The following is a 21,457-nucleotide window of genomic DNA, read 5'->3' as shown; positions in this document are numbered from 1 at the left end:
CCGGACACTCAGAGTAACCTCAGGTACCCTCACATCAGAGAATCCAGAAGTGGTCGTCTTGCTACTTTATCGGCTGCGCTGTCCGGTCCTCCTCTGAATCAGCGCCTTAGCTTGCACATTGTGTGCTAGGTATTTAGGATTCCTAGATTTTGACACAAAGGAATTGGTATAATGTTGCAGATTAAGCATAATGATACATGGCGCGGGTCACGCGTGTTAGCCTGGATTGTGTACTTTGGGCCTAATTCAGACCCTGTCACTACAAAGCGATTTTCGCACATCTGCGCATGTGCATACATCGGTCTTCAGAACGCAGTTTAAGACCTGGAGGGGGGCGGGAACAAGGGCATCGACTCCGCATTTTGTGATCATCGACGCTCCGTGTAAGGAGCGCTGTCTGGACGACGAAGGTGTGTCCAGACCGTTGCTTGGACGGGTCGCTGCTGACGTCACACGCCGTTGCGACCCTTAACATGGTGGGTAGCAGTACGCCTTCGCAGTTAGGCTGCACAGGCAGAGGGCTACTGGAAACATGTGAAAGCATCGCAACCATGCGATGCTTTCGCATGTCTGCGGGGGCTGAATCTGCATGCGGCCGTGCAGGATGTCGGCTGAACTCTGACTTTTTTTTAAAAGGGCAATCATGTACAAGGCTAAACCAAGCCATATAAATAATTGCCCCTTTAAAAAAAAACATCCGAGTTCGGCAGGCAGCCGCTCTCAGTGTATCGGGTACTTAGGATCAATGTGAGAGTGCAGCTAAACGGGACTATTTGGCACAACTTGAGTATCACTCCGCATGGCATACTGAGGCTAGGTGTATGAGAAAACATCTGTACCTGTCTGCTATTCTACAAGTGGATTAAACCGACTGTGCCTCCAGCCTGGTGAGTGCCCTGCTCTATGTCTAACTGTGCTAAGAAAAGTAAGTGGATGGAAATGTCCCATCTGATTTGCCCTGCTATTGCCCTGCTAGTTACCCTTCCACACCCGTTTCATTAAGTCACTCCTGTGTGTCCAAAAATATCTCTTTAAAAGAAATACTCTCGCAATAATAAGAAATTGTACAACTGTGAGTCTGCACTTGCCAAGCAACACAGATTACGCTATTCTCCTCACATCTTTAGTCTTGCTAAAAACATTTCCAAACATGGTGGTTCTTATCACAAAACAAATCACATTTCTGTCATTAAAATGACTATGGCCGCAGGCCAAATCCTGTGTTTCATGTTGCTGGTGTACTGGGGAATTGTCAATACGCAAGGAGCAAGCTGACCCAAATTATAACAGAAACAAAAACAGATTACATTCTCTGCCTGCCATTTTACATCTTCTTTTTTTCCACCTCACGGTGTCATCGCAGTGTATGTGAGAGCTGCAGCTGCCAACAGGAAAGTCTCCGGCAGCTGCAACTTCCGTATGCGGCTCAAGCTGCACTGGTGATAATGGCTTGTTACCATGAGGTATGTACTCGTCAGGGCAACCAAAGCTGAATACAACAATGGGCACAGCTCTTCTCCACCCAGATGCTCTCCTGTCCCATTTATCATGCCCCAAATCATAAAGCTCTGCCTCTTTTGCAGCTAACTACTGAATTATTGTTTTTTTGCGGGGGTGGGGGAAGGGGAGGGGGAAGGGGGGGGGGGGGGCGCATAATCAACCATGCAATGGCCTGTTACACATAAATTCAATCCTCACACAGAGCTATTGATTAGAATATCTCACCCCAGGCAGCAACAAACAAGGGGCAGTCAAACCTATAAACATTTCATATCGATCTTTTGACCTGGGTTATTGCCGGGTTAACCAGGGTTACGTCTCCATGTAAAAGGCTTAACCCGGGCCCAGTGCCCTGGGAATACAACCTGGTAGATTGCAGGGTTGTTCCCAGGAAGGAACCGGGTAAGGTGGCAGTGTGAACGGATATCCTGGGTCATTGTGGCAGTGTCGGACTGGCGGCATGAAGGGCCCAGCAGGGGAACACAGTGGTAGGGGCCCATGTTTAGGGGTGTGGCCAGTCTCCAAAGGGGGTGTGGCCAGCTGCCACATTGGTTTACCTAACCATTAGAGAGTGCATAGACTGGGCCCCTTTTTCCTGTCCCATATACATCAGCCCCATGAGTGAGTACAAAGAAGGGATGGCCATCGATGATTCAAAATCATCGATGGTTTATGGCCGACGTAGAACACTTTTGCCATCGATGGGGGAGAACCAGGTGGTTTCCCTCCATCGATGGCAAGGTATAACCAAATACTTTTTTTATGTGGGGCGGGGCTTAGCTCCACCCCGACACCCTAAGCGGCGCTAAGCCCCGCACCTTTTTTTTCATTGGTCCGCAGACCAGCCTGCACCTTTCAGTGGTGGTCATCGAGTGGTGCAAACCATCGATGGTTCACCATAGATGGTTTGTGTACCATCGATGGTTATCGTCGATGGTAACCATCGATGGACACCCCACCGATGGCCATCCCTAGTACAGGGAGAGCCATGAAAAGGCCTGGACGGGATCAGCAGCTACGGGAACGTAAGGCAGACCACACCCGGACGTGCCATCTGGTGGCATGCAGTACGAAGCCAGGGTAGTCAAGTCCTTCCATATCTTCATCCACAAAATCCCACCGGTCTGTTAAGGGTCTCTGTTCTTCTACCTGACTCACAGACTGCACACAAAGACTTTGCAGCACCATAGGCTAAAAGCCTCTAAGTACTGTAAATTATAAATAGAACTGTCAATGTGAAGTTCATTTCCCAAATAGCATTTATTACAATCTGTAACTGAAAGTGCGGCACAATGCTGATGAGGTCTGTGATTAGTCTTTGCCATTTGAACTTGCAGCCTGAAACACACTGACAGCAGGCAAGAATAACACAAAGCGCAGGCAGCTTCTGCAGCACAGAGAGAGAGGAGAGTGAAAGGGGAACAGCACAGGCTGATCCGCCGCCCAGCATAGAGCTGACATAAATGAACTCAATTCTTTAATGTTCCAATTTCAGACGGATTCTGTACTTTAATTACTTTCTAAATAAGGTCACCTCATCGACTTTACAGTTCAGCTCTTTTTTAAGTTGTTGCAAAATTGCTTTAGTTTTAACAATATGTTACATAAAAAATGATTATACTGAACATCATCTTATACACAGGAGCAGCTAAGCAAAGCTTTCATCTGAGTAATCAATTGCTTGAGAAATGTGAGTATCTTGAATGTAATGAAAAGAGTCAGAGGAAAGGTACGTGAATGGCGTCCTCAATAAATACACAGACCATTCTGATCCGCATAACACTCCCACTGGAATATTCAGGTACAGACCGGTCATGGTTATTTACAGTACAGCCCAGAATCTTCTAATCATCTTATGCCGCTTACCTACCCGATCACATATCTCCTTTTCCTCTACCCCTATCGTCTCCATGTCGTTCCAGTCCCCATCGAAAACTAGTCCCTCCTATCACTCCTTTCCAGGCTTGGACTCGCCCACAGGGGTACAGGGGGAAACCCCCAGTGAACCCCACTGCCTGGGAGCACACCTCCTCCTCTAAGGATCAGCTTTCAGACTGTGCACTTGGCATAGAAAAAAAAAATACCCCAAACGAACGGAGAACGAAGAAAAGATTTAGGAGCTGTAAGGGCGGAAGTTGTCTCCTGCCCACTCGTTTTGTCACGTCCAGGTCCTTTGCACGAAGGCAACATAGACACAACCTCTAGTTTCTCTTCATGCAGAGGACCTTTCCCATAACCCCCTGGGTCCATGTCATAATCTATTTGGAATAGAAAAGTGTGGCGAGCGAAGTGAGACACCGAGCCCGATGCGTGGCGAGCGAAGCGAGCCCGCGAGGGTCCAATGCTGCATAGAAAAAAAAAATACCCCAAACGAACGGAGAACGAAGAAAAGATTTAGGAGCTGTAAGGGCGGAAGTTGTCTCCTGCCCACTCGTTTTGTCACGTCCAGGTCCTTTGCACGAAGGCAACATAGACACAACCCATCATGCATATGTTACTGCACAGGACTATGGGGTATTATCTACAGTGCATTGCTGTTACTAATCTGGTACATTATCTTGCATGTATTAGCACTATTAAATATACACTGTTCAAAAAAATAAAGGGAACACTAAAATAACACATCCTAGATCTGAATGAATGAAATATTCTTATTACTTTGTTCTTTACATAGTTGAATGTGCTGACAACAAAATCACACAAAAATTATTAATGGAAATCAAATTTATTAACCCATGGAGGTCTGGATTTGGAGTCACACTCAAAATTAAAGTGGAAAAACACACTACAGGCTGATCCAACTTTGATGTAATGTCCTTAAAACAAGTCAAAATGAGGCTCAGTAGTGTGTGTGGCCTCCACGTGCCTGTATGACCTCCCTACAACGCCTGGGCATGCTCCTGATGAGGTGGCGGATGGTCTCCTGAGGGATCTCCTCCCAGACCTGGACTAAAGCATCCGCCAATTCCTGGACAGTCTGTGGTGCAACGTGGCATTGGTGGATGGAGCGAGACATGATGTCCCAGATGTGCTCAATTGGATTCAGGTCTGGGGAACGGGCGGGCCAGTCCATAGCATCAATGCCTTCGTCTTGCAGGAACTGCTGACACACTCCAGCCACATGAGGTCTAGCATTGTCTTGCATTAGGAGGAACCCAGGGCCAACCGCACCAGCATATGGTCTCACAAGGGGTCTGAGGATCTCATCTCGGTACCTAATGGCAGTCAGGCTACCTCTGGCGAGCACATGGAGGGCTGTGCGGCCCCCCAAAGAAATGCCACCCCATACCATTACTGACCCACTGCCAAACCGGTCATGCTGGAGGATGTCGCAGGCAGCAGAATGTTCTCCTTGGCGTCTCCAGACTCGTCACGTCTGTCACATGTGCTCAGTGAGAACCTGCTTTCATCTGTGAAGAGCACAGGGCGCCAGTGGCAAATTTGCCAATCTTGGTGTTCTCTGGCAAATGCCAAACGTCCTGCACGGTGTTTGGCTGTAAGCACAACCCCCACCTGTGGACGTCGTGCCCTCATACTACCCTCATGGAGTCTATTTCTGGTCATTTGAGTAGACACATGCATATTTGTGGCTTGCTGGAGGTCATTTTGCAGAGCTCTGGCAGTGCTCCTCCTGTTCCTCCTTGCACAAAGGCGGAGGTAGCGGTCCTGCTGCTGGGTTGTTGCCCTCCTACGGCCTCCTCCATGTCTCCTGATGTACTGGCCTGTCTCCTGGTAGCGCCTCCATGCTCTGGACACTACGCTGACAGACACAGCAAACCTTCTTGCCACAACTCGCATTGATGTGCCATCCTGGATGAGCTGCACTACATGAGCCACTTGTGTGGGTTGTAGACTCCGTCTCATGCTACCACAAGAGTGAAAGCACCGCCAGCTTTCAAAAGTGACCAAAACATCAGCTAGAAAGCATAGGAGCTGAGAAGTGGTCTGTGGTCACCACCTGCAGAACAACTCCTTTATTGGGGGTGTCTTGCTAATTGCCTATAATTTCCTCCTGATGTCTATTCCATTTGCACAACAGCATGTGAAATTGATTTGTCAATCAGTGTTGCTTCCTAAGTGGACAGTTAGATTTCACAGAAGTGTGATTGACTTGGAGTTACATTGTGTTGTTTAAGTGTTCCCTTTATTTTTTTTGAGCAGTGTATATAGATATCAAGGGGCCCAGACCATTCACTAATGGTTAGCCAAGCCTCTAAACATGGGCCCCTAGTACTGCATTTCCCCGGTGGGCCCTTCATGCCCCAGTCCGACACTCAGGGCCGTAACTAGGTGTGTGCCAGTGGTGTCTTGACCACAGCACATATCCACTGTTGGCGCACCATCTGACAGCACCACCCGCATTAGCTGCTTTATATAGTATCACTCACCGCCGTCGGTCACCGGCTCCTGCCTCTGCAGAACTTATGTGGTGTGCGCTCAGCTCCACTGCTGCTGAGCGCACCCACTACAAGTTGCACAAGGTAGCGTTGCCATTTCGCCTTCTCCCAGTCCCCGACCCGGCTCAGATGCTCCGCCTCCACCCCTTGCAGTGTCTCCAGCCAGGGACTTGCGAGAGACCCATCTCAGCTGACTCCCACAATGCCTGGCGCCACAAGGAACCGCAGCGTTTTGGTGGTCAGTCAGCGGCAGGAGGACAAGGAGGCATCCAGTCTGAGCCCCCAATGCAGCAGCAGCCCAGCATAGCGTGAGCGTGTGGTGCATAAGGTGGCCCTGCCCTGCCACCAGTCCAGTCAGTATTGTGGTGACCTTTCCCTCACAGAGCTTGAGGGTGGTGAGTGTGGTACATAAAATAAGAATTTACAAGGGAGCTTCTTTCTTTCTTTCTCCAAATCGGCACTGGAGGCTAAGATTATAGTCATTCCTAAGGAGGGTAAGGACACATCTAATTGCGCTAATTATAGGCCTATATCACTACTTAACTCAGATATCAAGATCTATGCCAAAATATTAGCCCTCCGTCTAAATAGTGTCTTGCCCCACCTTATCCATAACGACCAGGTAGGATTTATTCCCGGCCGCCAAGCCCGAGACAACACGAGACGAGTTATTAGCCTGACTCATTATATCAACCTTACACACACTCCTGCTCTCTTGCTTTCTCTGGACGCGGAGAAAGCATTTGACAGAATAGGATGGCCCTTTATGTTTGAAACCCTTGCTCATTTGGGTTTTCAGGGGGAATTCCTTGCAGGGATACAAGCTTTATACTCGACCCCTTCCGCTAGGGTATCTGTGAACGGAGTACAATCAGACCCTTTGAACATTTCCAATGGTACCAGACAGGGCTACCCACTCTCACCCCTGATTTTTGCCTTAGTGATAGAGCCATTAGCAGCCCGCATACGAGCCTCGCCTGATATCGGAGGACTGGAAGTGGGGGACTCTGTTTACAAGATCTCCTTGTTCGCAGACGACGTCCTCCTATCACTTTCCTCACCTCACACCTCTCTGCCGAACCTTTTTACTCTCCTGTCTGATTACGGAAATATTTCGGGCTACAAAGTCAATTGGTCCAAGACAGAAGCTCTTCCCTTCCACATCTCCCCTTCCCAAATAGCCAACATGCAAAACAACTTTAAATTCTCCTGGTGCACTCCTAAAATTCGATATCTGGGGGTCTATATTACGAGTCGCTATGGAGACTTGTTTAAGGAAAACTTCTCGCCATTGTTTAAAAATCTTAAGGCCGATCTCCATAAATGGCAATCACTAATCATCTCTTGGCTGGGTCGTATTATTGCTCTGAAAATGAATATTATCCCCCGTCTCCTCTATTTGTTTCAGACGCTGCCAGTGAAAGTCCCGGATTCGGTACTGGCACAAATCCATTCGTGGTTGCTTCGTTTTGTGTGGAGAAATAAAACCCCTAGGATAGGGTTTTCTACCCTCCGCAAACCAGTGCAAGAAGGGGGGAGAGGATTCCCAGACATCCGTCTTTACTATCTGGCTACCCATCTCAGCCAAGCAGTGGCATGGTTCGCCCCTACGCAGTCCATACGTTGGCTTCAGTTAGAGAGGACGCTTAGCCACACTCCATCTCTATCATCTATACTCTTATCCCCTCCTAAAACTAGATCTCCCCATTTGCAACTCCACCCGGTTCTGGAATTCACTTGCCAGATCTGGGACTATTGCACACGTCATTTCCACATGCTGTCATTCCCCTCGGCGCTTACCCCCCTATGGGACAACCCTGCTTTCGTCCCAGGCCAATCCATAACCCGCTCGCGCCCATGGTCGACACATAACATTCGCTTTGTTCTAGATGTGTTGTCCGAGGGGTCTTGTGCACCCTTACCGGATATCATATCAAAACATGACTTCCCGGAAGCGAATCCTTTTACCTATCTCCAGGTGAAACATTTTGTCTCGTCCTTAATGAGCTCATCCCCATTCCAACCTCTCTCCACTCTGGAGTCCTATTGTTATCACAAACCGCTTGCTCGAGGAATCATCACCCTACTGTATTCCCTTCTCCAGGCAGAGGATAAATCGGTGACCCCGGCTTTTATACTCAAGTGGGAACAGGACCTTGGCCCGATACCGGATGACTATGATTGGTCAGATATCTTTACGGCGGCCGCGAAATCCTCTATCTCAACCTTAGTTAAGGAAAACGCATATAAAATATTATATAGGTGGTATCTAGTCCCCTCTAGACTCCACAAAATGTTTCCCTCCTCTCAGCCTTTGTGCTGGAGAGGGTGCGGAGGACATGGCTCTTTCCTCCACATATGGTGGACGTGCCCCAAAATTAAGCTATACTGGGATTCAGTCGCACACTTGCTGAGTACAGTACTCCAGACCCGGATATACAAAGATCCTTGGTCATTCCTGCTAGGTCTCCCCATTGCCAATGCACCTCCGAACTCGGGTAAATTACTGACACAGATCTTGAACGCGGCTAGATGCGCAATTGCCCTCCATTGGAAAAAGAAGGAGCCCCCCCCTATACAACAGATCATCAACAAAGTATGGTACTTCGCAAGTATGGAAAAAATCACTGCATACCTCCATAACAGATCTTTCCAGTTCCTTCAAAACTGGGAACTATGGTTCGACTCACAGGCTCCCGCACATGGAGTACGACCCTCCGGGAGCTCGACGGCCCTCCTATTATGATCCCTGTACTCTCCTAACCTGATAAGTAGCCCGTGGGATATCCTCAACATATCCTTTCCGTGTTCCCCGAATAGCACTTTCCATCTTGTACTGGCGCCCTGTGCGTAGCCAGCGCAACACGGGGGCGTACCAGTGGCCTCTCTCCAACCTTGTCCCCTCTCCCCCTCTACTCTATTCCCTCTCAGTCTTCCCTGTCTCTTCTTCTCGCCCTTCATGTTCTCTTTCTTTAGTCTTTATCCTCTTATTGATATAATCATGAGCTTGTTTTTTTGGTTCCCATCCAATTGAACAGTATCTGCTTACCCCGATGCATAACTCCTTGCTGTATCTGTGCATCATGGGAACCATATGTTCCTTATTTTAAGGTTATATCTCTGCTTTTGGTACTATAATGTTAGACGGAACAGCCCACCCCAAGAATGGGGGGAGGCTGCTGTAATGTTTGTAACCTGTAAAGTTTATAACCTGTAAATTAAAATAAACAATTTAAAAAAAAAAAAAAAAAAAAGAATTTACATTATATAATAATATAATTTAATAAGTCCAGTGATTGATGGGGAAGGGGAGGGAGAGGTAGAATGAATTTTAAAAAATGACGGGGGTGGGGGTTAGCGATGCGGTTTCTTGCACACAGCGCTAAAATGTCTAGTTACCTACTGTCCTAAAGCCTGCACATACTCACCCGCCACTCCTGACTTGGCGCTCTCTCTCGTAAGCACAGCCCTCCCTGACTCCTAGTACACATGGGGTATATTCAATTAGTGACTAATTTTCCGACAGTTGGAAAAACGGGACTAAGTCGACCCATGTGTATTCAATAGCAGGTGTTTTCACCCGTTTTTTAATCCATTTTTGCCCATGCCTTTTTTTTTTTGGTCAAATCGGCACGGGTGAAAACGAACCCAAAAACTGTCGAAAACACCCGCAAATTCGACAACACACGTGAATCGCCGATCCACATGGTTTTCGCCCATGCCGGATTTTTCGACCAGTCGAAAAAAAGTCACGGGCATTGAATAGGTCAAATGTAAATTTGACCTAAACACGGACGGAAAGTGCCGTTTTGAATACCCCCCTTGGAATGGTTTCTCTTTTAACATATTTGCTGTTTCTACTGTCCCATCTTATACTGATTTCTGCTGATGAATATATATTACATACCTTAGCTGTGCCAATTACTTTCGAACTTTAACTCAAGGAGCTAGTATCCTTCAACCTTGCATCTTGCATTTGTTTCTGTAAATATATTTTGAATTCTTGAATCTTTCTCAATACATCCACAAATAATAAATGTATTATTTTTCCAATCCCTTGTCCTACACTAACTAGATCTACTGTTTACATCTTAGTGCAGGGCAACCAAGTTTTATAGTATAGAGTAATTGCGTGAGAGTAGACGTGGTAGTATTGGATAACTGTGTGACCAGACATGATAGGATAGAGTAACTGTGTGACCAGACATGGTAGGATAGAGTAACTGTGTGACCAGACATGGTAGGATAGAGTAACTGTGTGACCAGACATGGTAGGATAGAGTAACTGTGTGACCAGACATGGTAGGATAGAGTAACTGTGTGACCAGACATGGTAGGATAGAGTAACTGTGTGACCAGACATGGTAGGATAGAGTAACTGTGTGACCAGACATGGTAGGATAGAGTAACTGTGTGACCAGACATGGTAGGATAGAGTAACTGTGTGACCAGACATGGTAGGATATGGTAACTGTGTGATAATAGGCGTGGTAGGATAGAGTGACCAACTGTGTATGACCAGGCGTGGTAGGATAGGATAACTGTATTTGACCAGGTGTGGTAGTATAGGGTAACTGTGTGTGACCTGACGTGGCAGTATAGGGTAACTGTGTGTGACCAGGCGTGGCAGTATAGGGTAACTGTGTGTGACCAGGCGTGGTAGTATAAGGCAACTGTGTGATATTAGGCGTGGTAGGCTAGGGTAACTGTATGATCAGGTGTGGAAGGACAGTGTAACTGTGTGTGACCAGGCATGGAAGGATAGGGTAACTGTGTGTGACCAGGCGTGGAAGGATAGTGTAACTGTGTGTGAGCAGGCATGGAAGGATAGGGTAACTGTGTGTGAACAGGCGTGGAAGGATAGTGTAACTGTGTGTGATATTAGGCGTGGTAGGCTAGGGTAACTGTGTGTGACCAGGCATGGAAGGATAGGGTAACTGTGTGTAATCAGGCGTGGAAGGATAGTGTAACTGTGTGTGATATTATGCGTGGTAGGCTAGGGTAACTGTGTGTGACCAGGCGTGGAAGGATAGTGTAACTGTGTGTGATCAGGCGTGGAAGGATAGTGTAACTGTATGTGATATTAGGCGTGGTAGGCTAGGGTAACTGTGTGTGACCAGGCGTGGAAGGATAGTGTAACTGTGTGTGATCAGGCGTGGAAGGATAGTGTAACTGTGTGTGACCAAGCGTGGAAGGATAGTGTAACTGTGTGTGATCAGGTGTGGAAGGATAGTGTAACTGTGTGTGACCAGGCGTGGAAGGATAGTGTAACTGTGTGTGATCAGGCGTGGAAGGATAGTGTAACTGTGTGTGACCAGGCATGGAAGGATAGTGTAACTGTGTGTGATCAGGTGTGGAAGGATAGTGTAACTGTGTGTGACCAGGCGTGGAAGGATAGTGTAACTGTATGTGATCAGGCGAGGAAGGATAGTGTAACTGTGTGTGATCAGGCGTGGAAGGATAGGGTAACTGTGTGTGATCAGGCATGGTAGTATAAAGCAACTGCGTGATATTAGGCATGGTAGGATAGGGCAACTGTGTGGGACCAGGCGTGGTAGGAAAGGGTAACTGTGTGACAAGGCGTGGTAGGATAGGGTAATTATTTATGACATGTGACCAGTGTTTGGAAGGATGGAGGGGTAGCCACATGCGACCATGAATGGGGTGAAGGCAAGGTAGCTACATGTGATGAGGGGCAGGATGAAGGGGTAGCCACATGTTACAAGGGGTGGGAGAGAGGTGTAGCCACATGTGACAAAAAAAGGGTGTTACCTGATAGGTTACATATATTTTGTCAGTCTTGTTCTAAATATTGTTGGCGTAACTGTGGGGAAGTAGGCACTATTTTTCATATCTTCTGGTCCTGTCCTTCCCTTCATAGTTTCTGGTATAAAGTATTTACGCTGATTAATAAGGTCTTAAACCTGTCGCTTGCCCCCTCTCCGGCCTTGGCTTTACTCCATGTTTTCCCTGCTGAGGTTCCACCTCATCAACGATATTTGCTGGGACACATTTGCATAGCAGCTAGGGCTGCATTGGCCCAAAGTTGGAAACAACCTTCTCCTCCTCCCCTAGCCCTGGTTACCAACAAAATTCAATTCCATTTTACTATGGAAACAGAGTTTATGCCTTATTCCTCCTCAGTCTCCTCCCCGTTGGTGAAATGGATGGCATGGCATGAGTACGTAACTGTTGGTGGGGGCGTTTCTCCTCCTCCCTAACTGACTCTGCTTCCATTTTCACATTGAGTACTGTCAATGCTAGCCCTGTGTCTATGATAGATTTTTTTATCTGCCGATGTTTCCTTGTTTGATTTATTACCATCTACATATCTCTCCAGATCTCTTTGTTTTTCTTGTATTTTACTTGTATCGGAATGTTGTATCTGACTATTTGACATTTTTGATTACTATATGTCTACATCCCGTTCCCCTGGTTTTGTATCCCTCCTCTTCCACCTCCCTTTTTCTTTTCTGTACTCCTTCTCCCTGCAAAATGACAATCAGTTTCCAATAAAAATTATTGATGGGAAAAAAAAAAAAGGGTGTTAGGGAAGGGTAGCCACATGTGACAGTGATGTTAGGGAGGGATAGCCATGTGACAGTGGTGGAAGGGTAGTCACATGTGACAAGGATGGAGGGTGTGGGGGTCGCCACATGTGACCAGAAACGGGAGGGGGGTCGCCACACACGTTAATAGGGGCAGGGGAAAGAGTTTAAGCCATATTTGACCAGCTGCAGGAGGGGAGAGGTAGCCACATGTGACCAGGGGCGGGAGGGAGGGATTGTTAAATGTGACCAGGGGCAGGAAGGAAGGACTGTTACACGTGACCAATGGCGGGAGGGAGGGGCTTACATGTCACCAGGAGTAGGAGGGAGGGAAGTGTAGGTAAAAATTTTAAAATTAGAAATGATTTTGTTCAAACATAAGCTGTCAATGATCCTGCACTGGTGAGTATGTGCTGACATTCACAATATTACAGTATTCACTGGTGCTATTTACTTGGTATCTCTGTTCAAATAAATTAAATGAACCCGTTACGCACAGTTATTTAGCCCCACAGATCACTGTCCGTGCAGAGCGCAGCGTTTTATTTCCCTATCACAGTCCCACAAACACGCATATCACTGCAACATAAACAGAACTCAATTAAGCTACTTAAGCAGTTTTAGAACTGTTGAAGGAAATCGGAGCAACTGGAGACCCAAACTGAACACAGGGATAATACTACAGCAGCAGCACCCCTGACTGTGATTGAGCCCAACGCCTCAGCATTGCACGGCTTAGACATTAACCACTGTATCTTATTTATGAGAGAGGGGGAAAAAAGTCACATTATGAGATAATCTGCATAATAAGAATGACCGAAAAAAGTGAGAATTTCAAAATGACTTGAGAAGTGGGAGAACCTTACAGACGCGAGACAGCGTGAAATAAGCGGGAAGGTGCTTAGCCCGTGACAGTCTCTCACTCCTGCCTCTTACTGTACAGATTTGCTGCAGCTTGCACGTAGAATTGAATTCCACTTATTACAAAATAGCTAAGGGAATGCAAAATATAGTAAGAAGATTAGTCTTGTCAGACCTTTTAAGAAAGATTATCTCTGAAAGTGAATGTGCAGGTTTGAAGTATATTTTCTCATCATGCAAACAGAAAATTACTTCTTGCCCTGAATAAACTGATAATATTACCAAAGGCACTAACATTTCTCAATCTTTGCTCTTATTTTTAGGATTTCACCCCACCCCTAGTCCTCTGTCCAATTTCAAATACCTTCTTTCATTCTATATAAAAAAAATAATAAAAAAAAAATCTAGTATTGGGGAAGCCGTAAACTGTAGCAAGAAAGCAGATTAGAAAAAGGAGTTGCAAAGCAAATTTCTCCATGGTTACGGCTGTACTCGCTGTATAAGATCACAACCCCTTGGCACACAATGCTCTCTTCCGGAGAATTTTACAATGTAAAAATGTGTTTATTCTGTGTTGTAATCTTCTTTACTGTCCACGGGCTGCTGCTTCGCTTCCATTTACAGATACTGCCATTAATGGCTCTTCTGTCCTCACCAGGCGGCTAGAGAAATAAGTATGAGCAAAACAATTAGAGCTCTTTCACACATGCAGGAAACACACTGGTTTAGTCTGAGTTCCAGGTAAATAAATTCATTTATAGTATACTTCCCGAATTAGGATGGTTAGTCACCACACCACTTAAGGGGACTTTTTCTGGCAACACACTAGATGGTACGTTGGTCCCGTCTTATAGGAAGCTGGGAGGTTTGAGGGCATGGCCGGATTAAGGCTAGTGGTTGCCCAGGGTAACGGAATTTGTAGGGAGCCCAGGGCAATGGAATGTGTGTGTGTGTGTGTGTGTGTGTGTGTGTGTGTGTGTGTGTGTGTGTGTGTGGAGGTGGGTGGGAGGGGGGGGATGACTACTAAAATTGCTGGCAAAGGGAGACTCCTCTGATTGAAAAATGCACTGTGTGGAGGCCTCTAATGTGTGGGGACCGCCCCTGACGCCCCTCCCTTAATCCAGCCCTGTATATGACTCTCATGATTCCAAACTCTTCAGTGATGCTCATATTTAAAGCCATGTGCACATTTATTATTCCAGATCAGCCAACGTCCCACTTTTACAAGGAGCTGAAAACCCCCCATGCTTGACAGCATTGCAAGACGAAGGGAAGGGCATCGCCAAGCGGGGGCTACTGTACCTCTAATTTCATAAATCCCTTCCTTCCACACCTCCAAGTAAGGGAAGTAGGCTAAAACATGTCAAAGATTATAGGATAAAGCTGCAAGGACCCTTTAACAAGCACCATATAATGGGAACATTTGCTATGTTTGCTTGGTTTAAAAATGTTAATTGAAGATAAAGATTTTCAAGACAATTATGTAAATGTTATGAGAAATGTGATACAGGAAGGAGGCAATTCCAAACCACATACTAAGCTGTGGACAAAGTGGTTAACGACAACATGATGACAAAGCAAGGTTGGGAAGTTAACCCTGCGAAACTGCACACATTCCTATTGATACAGATGTAGAACAGCCGCTCGCTAGCACAGCAATGTTTCCAGTTATCAGCCTGAACAAAGGAGTTAAGGAAGAACTCCAACCATAGAGACTACCCATAAAATGTGCTCCTTCTACAGATGTAGCCAGCTTTGCTGCCGGCCGTCTTATCCGCGGCAAAGCGTGTCTGCGACTATGACACACGCATGCACGGAAATAGGAATGAATCGGAGGCGTATCTAGTCGCAGTTCAACGTACTAAGGCGCACCCTTGGCTTAGCGCAGCACTTGTGCCTGTGCGGCTGTGTCACGGGTAAAATTAACATGGCTAAATCTGTATTTTCCCCCTTTTAGCGCTATACACAAGATGGTGGCGTTCTAGCCAAAGGATCCCCTTCCATCTGGGGAAAAATATATGTTTGTGTGTACTATTTTGATCATTGTCTAGTGATCACCAGACAATACTAAGTGGATCACATCATGTTAAAGGGGGAGACGTTCGGTCTAGTATTGGGGAGATAGGGGGCATTCAGCGTCCTTCACCTCAATAGAAAATATCACTGTTCCATAGTTGATCACCTGGGGCTATACTGTATGTCACTTGAAAGAACGGACTCTCATTTTTCAAATGTAGGTGCCACCACGTGCATAGGTGTCCTTATGGGAGAGACCAAGTGTGAAAAATATATGTCTTCTCTAACTTGGCAATAAGAACTAAGGGACAAGATCACTTGAAAATTACCTCCAAACCCCCTTTCCAATGTGGGTGCCCCTGAATTTATGGGAGCCAGGATGAGGGAAGGGGGGGGGGGGGGGGATCTTCCTCCATCCCTGAGCTACATGATTTTTCTGTAGCGCATGGGTTATTATTTTGGCGATGGGACCCAAGTCTAACCACAGAAGGCATTTATGTTTTATATACACCTTATACACACAGCCTGAAGGTAATTTTCGCCAATATTTTAACTATCTTTGTGCATTAAACAAAGTTTGTGTACATTCACACAATTCATTTATGTTTCATATACACCTTATTGACACAGCCTGAAGGTCATTTAATACAATATTTTTAATAACTTTATGTATTAAACAAAGTTTGTGTACATTGAGCCATCAGAAAACAAAGGTTTCACTATCTCAGTCTCACGTATACTCAACCTGTGTGTTTTATATATATATAGCTCTCACTATCACCTCTACTAAACTCTCACTGTCCCCTCCACAGAGCTCTCACTATCACCTCTACTAACCTCTCACTGCCTCCTCCACAGAGCTCTCACTATCACCTCTACTAACCTCTCACTGCCCCCTCCACAGAGCTCTCACTATCACCTCTACTAACCTCTCACTGCCTCCTCCACAGAGCTCTCACTATCACCTCTACTAACCTCTCACTGCCTCCTCCACAGAGCTCTCACTATCACCTCTACTAACCTCTCACTGCCCCCTCCACAGAGCTCTCACTATCACCTCTACTAACCTCTCACTGCCTCCTCCACAGAAATCTCACTATCACCTATACTAACCTCTCACTGCCCCCTCACCTCTACTAACCTCACTGCCCCCTCCACAGAGCTCTCGCTATCACCTCTACTAACCTCTCACTGCCCCCTCCACAGAGCTCTCACTATCACCTCTACTAACCTCTCACTGCCCCCTCCACAAAGCTCTCACTATTACCTCTACTAACCTCTCACTGCCCCCTCCACAGAACTCTCACTATGGGGGTCATTCCGAGTTGTTCGCTCGGTAAATTTTTTCGCATTGCAGCGATTTTCCGCTTAATGCGCATGCGCAATGTCCGCACTGCGACTGCGCCAAGTAAATTTGCTATGCAGTTAGGTATTTTACTCACGGCATTACAAGGTTTTTTCTTCGTTCTGGTGATCGTAATGTGATTGACAGGAAGTGGGTGTTTCTGGGCGGAAACTGGACGTTTTATGGGTGTGTGTGAAAAAATGCTACCGTTTCTGGGAAAAACGCGGGAGTGGCTGAAGAAACGGAGGAGTGTCTGGACGAACGCTGGGTGTGTTTGTGACGTCAAACCAGGAACGACAAGCACTGAACTGATCGCAGATGCCGAGTAAGTCTGGAGCTACTCAGAAACTGCTAAGAGGTGTGTAATCGCAATTTTGAGAATCTTTCGTTCGCAATTTTAAGAAGCTAAGATTCACTCCCACTAGGCGGCGGCTTAGCGTGTGCAAAGCTGCTAAAAGCAGCTTGCGAGCGAACAACTCGGAATGACCCCCCATCACCTCTACTAACCTCTCATTGCCCCCTCAACAGAATTCTCACTATTACCTCTACTAAACTCTCACTGCCCCCTCTACAGAGCTCTCACCATCACCTCTACTAACTTCTTACTGCCCCCTCCACAGAACTCTCACTATCACCTCTACTAACCTCTTACTGCCCCTCCACAGAAATCTCACTATTACCTCAACTAACCTCTCACTGCCCCCTTCACAAAGCTCTCACTATCACCTCTACTAACCTCTCACTGCCCCCTCCACAGAAATCTCACTATCACCTATACTATCCTCTCACTGCCCCCTCCACAAAGCTCTCACTATCACCTCTATTAACCTCTTACTGCTCCTCCACAGAGCTCTCACTATCACCTATACTAACCTCTCACTGCCCCCTCCACAGAACTCTCACTATCACCTCTACTAACCTCTCACTGCCCCCTCCACGGAGCTCTCGCGATTACCTCTAATAACCTCTCACTGCCGCCTCCACATAACTCTCACTGTCACCTCTACTAACCTCTCACTGCCCCCTCAACAGAACTCTCACTATTACCTCTACTAACCTCTCACTGCCCCCTCCACAGAGCTCTCACTATCACCTCTACTAACCTCTTACTGCCCCCTCCACAGAGCTCTCACTATCACCTCTACTAACATCTTACTGCCCCCTCCACAGAACTCTCACTATCACCTCTACTAACCTCTCACTGCCCCTCCACAGAAATCTCACTATTACCTCTACTAACCTCTCACTGCCCCCTCCACAAAGCTCTCACTATCACCTCTACTAACCTCTCACTGCCCCCTCCACAGAGCTCTCACTATCACCTCTACTAACCTCTTACTGCCCCCTCCACAGAGCTCTCACTATCACCTCTACTAACATCTTACTGCCCCCTCCACAGAACTCTCACTATCACCTTTACTAACCTCTCACTGCCCCTCCACAGAAATCTCACTATTACCTCTACTAACCTCTCACTGCCCCCTCCACAAAGCTCTCACTATCACCTCTACTAACCTCTCACTGCCCCCTCCACAGAGCTCTTGCTGTCACCTCTACTAACCTCTCACTGCCCCCTCCACAGAAATCTCACTATTACCTCTACTAACCTCTTACTGCCCCCTCAACAGAACTCTCACTATTACCTCTACTAACCTCTCACTGCCCCCTCCACAGAGCTCTCACTATCACCTCTACTAACCTCTTACTTCCCCCTCCACAGAGCTCTCGCTGTCACCTCTACTAACCTCTCACTGCCTCCTCCCCAGAAATCTCACTATCACCTCTACTAACCTCTCACTGCCCCCTCCACAAAGCTCTCACTATCACCTCTACTAACCTCTCACTGCCCCTCCACATAGCTCTCACTATCACCTCTACTAACCTCTCACTGCCCCCTCCATAGAGCTCTCACTATCACCTCTACTAACTTCTCACTGCCCCCTCCACAGAGCTCTCACTATCACCTCTACTAACCTCTCACTGCCCCCTCCATAGAACTCTCACTATCACCTCTACTAACCTCTCACTGCCCCCTCCACAGACTTCTAACTGTTCCCTTCACATAGCTTTCTCTATCCCATCCAAATACCTCTTATTGTCCCCTTCACGTATCTCTCACTATTTCCTCCACATAGCTCTCACTGCATCATGCGTAGACCTCTCACTGCCCTCTTAGCATAGCTCTCACCGTCCCTTTCACATAGCTAGATCACTGTCCCCTCCACAGAGCTCTCCCCCTCCACATAGCTTTATTATCCCCTCCACAGGACTCTCACTACACCCTCCAGACCTCTCACTTCACCCTCCGCAGACCTCTTCCTGCACCTTCCACATACAGTATCTCTTACTATCCCCTCCACAGACCTCACATTGAGCCTCCACACACCTCTCACTATCCCCTCCACAAACCTCTCAGTGCCTCCTCCTCAGGACTCTCACTGTCCCCTCCGCAGACCTCTCACACAAGCATCTCTCTGCACCTACATTTACCTTAATCCTGTTTCATCGTGCTCCGTGCTCAGTCCTTCCCCGCTTAGACAAGGAAGTGAAATCAATTTCACTTCCTGTCTGAGCACCATATTGGCTGCTGTCTCACATGTCTCCTCTGATGGCTAAATTCCACGGAGATTAGCCTCATACATTTAAAAATCAGTGGGGTCTCTCTGCTTTAAGCAGTGGAGGTCAGCTGTTCCTGCCAAATCAGGAGCAGCCAGCTGGGGTCCCAAGGCCATGTAGGTGATACTGGCGCTCGAGTGACACCAAGCACTGCTAACTGCACCACCGGTGGTACATCTACCATTGATTGAGAATCACTCCTGTATTGGACTGTGATATAACGTCTACAATTGTGAGGAAGAACTACTGATAATGCAGGTATATTCCGATTTGTATTTGATTTTAAGGAGTACATGTAAAAATACGTTCTTGAGTATAAATTCCCTTTAATGGAGATAAATCACTTTATGGACTTTTTGCAAAGTGAAAAAAGATGTAACAAACCCCCAGCCTTGAGCAAGAGTGAACTGCCAGGTGCTACCCCCAGCCCCCACGGTCACATTGTGAAACGATTTCAATTCTTCAGTGCAAAGTAATACTTGTACTGTGGAATTAAACCCACAGACGTGATGACTGGCAGTGGAAGCAGGCATGTATGACTTTCTGCAGAAACAGGCTGATGTCATGAGCGGACATATGCTCCATTACAGAGGGTGGTCTATAGAAATCAAGTACTTTTCATTAATACAGCTGGTGCAAACAGCAACCCATGAATTGCCCATGTCCATACAATTATCTGCAGCACGCTTCAGAACAAACCAGACGAGTGTAACTATTTACTTCTATAATATGTTGAGAGCTTGGAGTTCAGAATTTATGTGTAAATGCACTGATTAATTGACTGGATAATTGCTCCATAAGGAGTTTTCTTCATTAAAATCCCTAAAGACAACAGTTTAATTTCCAGAGCAACAATTACATATTCCCTAACAATTAGCAAGACAGACGGTCAAAAGTAGGAGTTTTTCCTTGATAGTAAGGGATTGCGGGCAGAGGAAGCACCGAGAGAGATCGCAGAACAGACCTCTAAGTGAATCTGGCACTAAACCCAGTGGAGGAAACCATACTCTGGACTATAGGCTATAGCAATATTCATGATGATGCTTTCAATCAATTCGCTAATAACCACAACTGCAGCCATATAAATATTTGGCCATAAAGTGCCACTGATTCCTAGCACACTAATAAGCTGCATTCTGAATGAATTGTAAGTTGCTGTAACACACCATATGGCTGGTGTAGCTTAGTGAAGCAAAGTATTCTTTGGTGTCCAATGAACACATTAATGGGGGGGGGGGGGGGAGAGGAAATAATGTCCTCAATCACATAACCCAAAGAAAGGCTTTAGGATTAAATATTCTAGAATTTTTCCAAAGTGGTCACAAAACTGGTTCGTCATATCGAATCTAAAGGTTACTAAGATGTGAAACTGTGTAAAATGTTCCAGCATATTAGTGGCTGATATCAAGTCAGTTTGAGCACGCCTGAGCATAAATGACTACAGTGCAGTGGGGTAACTGTATGAAACGATGATATGGAGGGGGGGGGGGGAGAATTAACAGTGTACGTTATGTGCCCTAATACCGCCCCCCCCCCCCCATGTATGAATGTGGCGGTGCATGCCCTGTGCATGTCCATATCGGCACTGCTATCTACAAGATAACACGCCGATGTGCAGGGCAACGGGATCAGGACTTTAGGTCAACAGCACTTAGGTCGACACTCATTAGGTCGACCCCTATTGGTCGACCTGCATTAGGTCGACTTGGTAACTAGGTCGACATGAGTTTTTCTCATTTTTAAATTTTTTTAAAACTTTTTCATACTGTATGATCCACTTGGACTAAGATTGGGAATAGTAACCTGTGCCGAGCGCAGCGGTAGTGTAGCGAGGCACCTTGCACAAGGGGATACGGTGCACTAATTGGGGTTCCCAGTCACTTTACGAAGAAAACACACAAAAAAACCTAACTCATGTCGACCTTGTGCATGTTGACCTAATGACCGTGTTGACCCGACCTATTTCAGGTGTCGACCTAGTTACTGCCGACCCTATGATCCACACCCCAGGGCAATGTATGCTGATCATCCCGACACCTGCAGCTATCGATTTCGACAGCTGCAGGTGTGGTGGGTGTCGGCTCTGGTTATGCGCACGGAGATCTCACGTGAGTAGCGAGATCTCGCTCGTGCCCAGTGACTTGGCCAGGGGAGCCACACAGCGCATCAGCCTA

General features: G+C 46.7%; 1 protein-coding gene across 2 annotated transcripts in view; it reads right to left on the bottom strand.

Moving 5' to 3' along the window:
• LOC134927261 (uncharacterized) overlaps positions 1–21,457 on the bottom strand; it is a 989,775-nt gene that overhangs the window by 396,126 nt on the left and 572,192 nt on the right. The window contains exon 9 of one of the 2 annotated variants that reach the window (XM_063921470.1): positions 12,945–13,968. The exons of the other annotated variant lie outside the window; for it this stretch is intronic. Coding sequence (XP_063777540.1) covers positions 13,852–13,968 — 117 coding nt within the window. The 3' untranslated portion in view covers positions 12,945–13,851. Of the gene's footprint in view, positions 1–12,944; positions 13,969–21,457 lie in introns of those variants that run through there. 2 annotated transcript variants of the gene reach the window in all.

This window comes from Pseudophryne corroboree, chromosome 5 (assembly GCF_028390025.1).
Source record: "Pseudophryne corroboree isolate aPseCor3 chromosome 5, aPseCor3.hap2, whole genome shotgun sequence".
In the NCBI taxonomy this organism is placed as follows: Eukaryota; Metazoa; Chordata; class Amphibia; order Anura; family Myobatrachidae; genus Pseudophryne; species Pseudophryne corroboree.
Note: the sequence above shows the minus strand (reverse complement) of the source record. Positions and strands in the feature narration are given on the sequence as shown.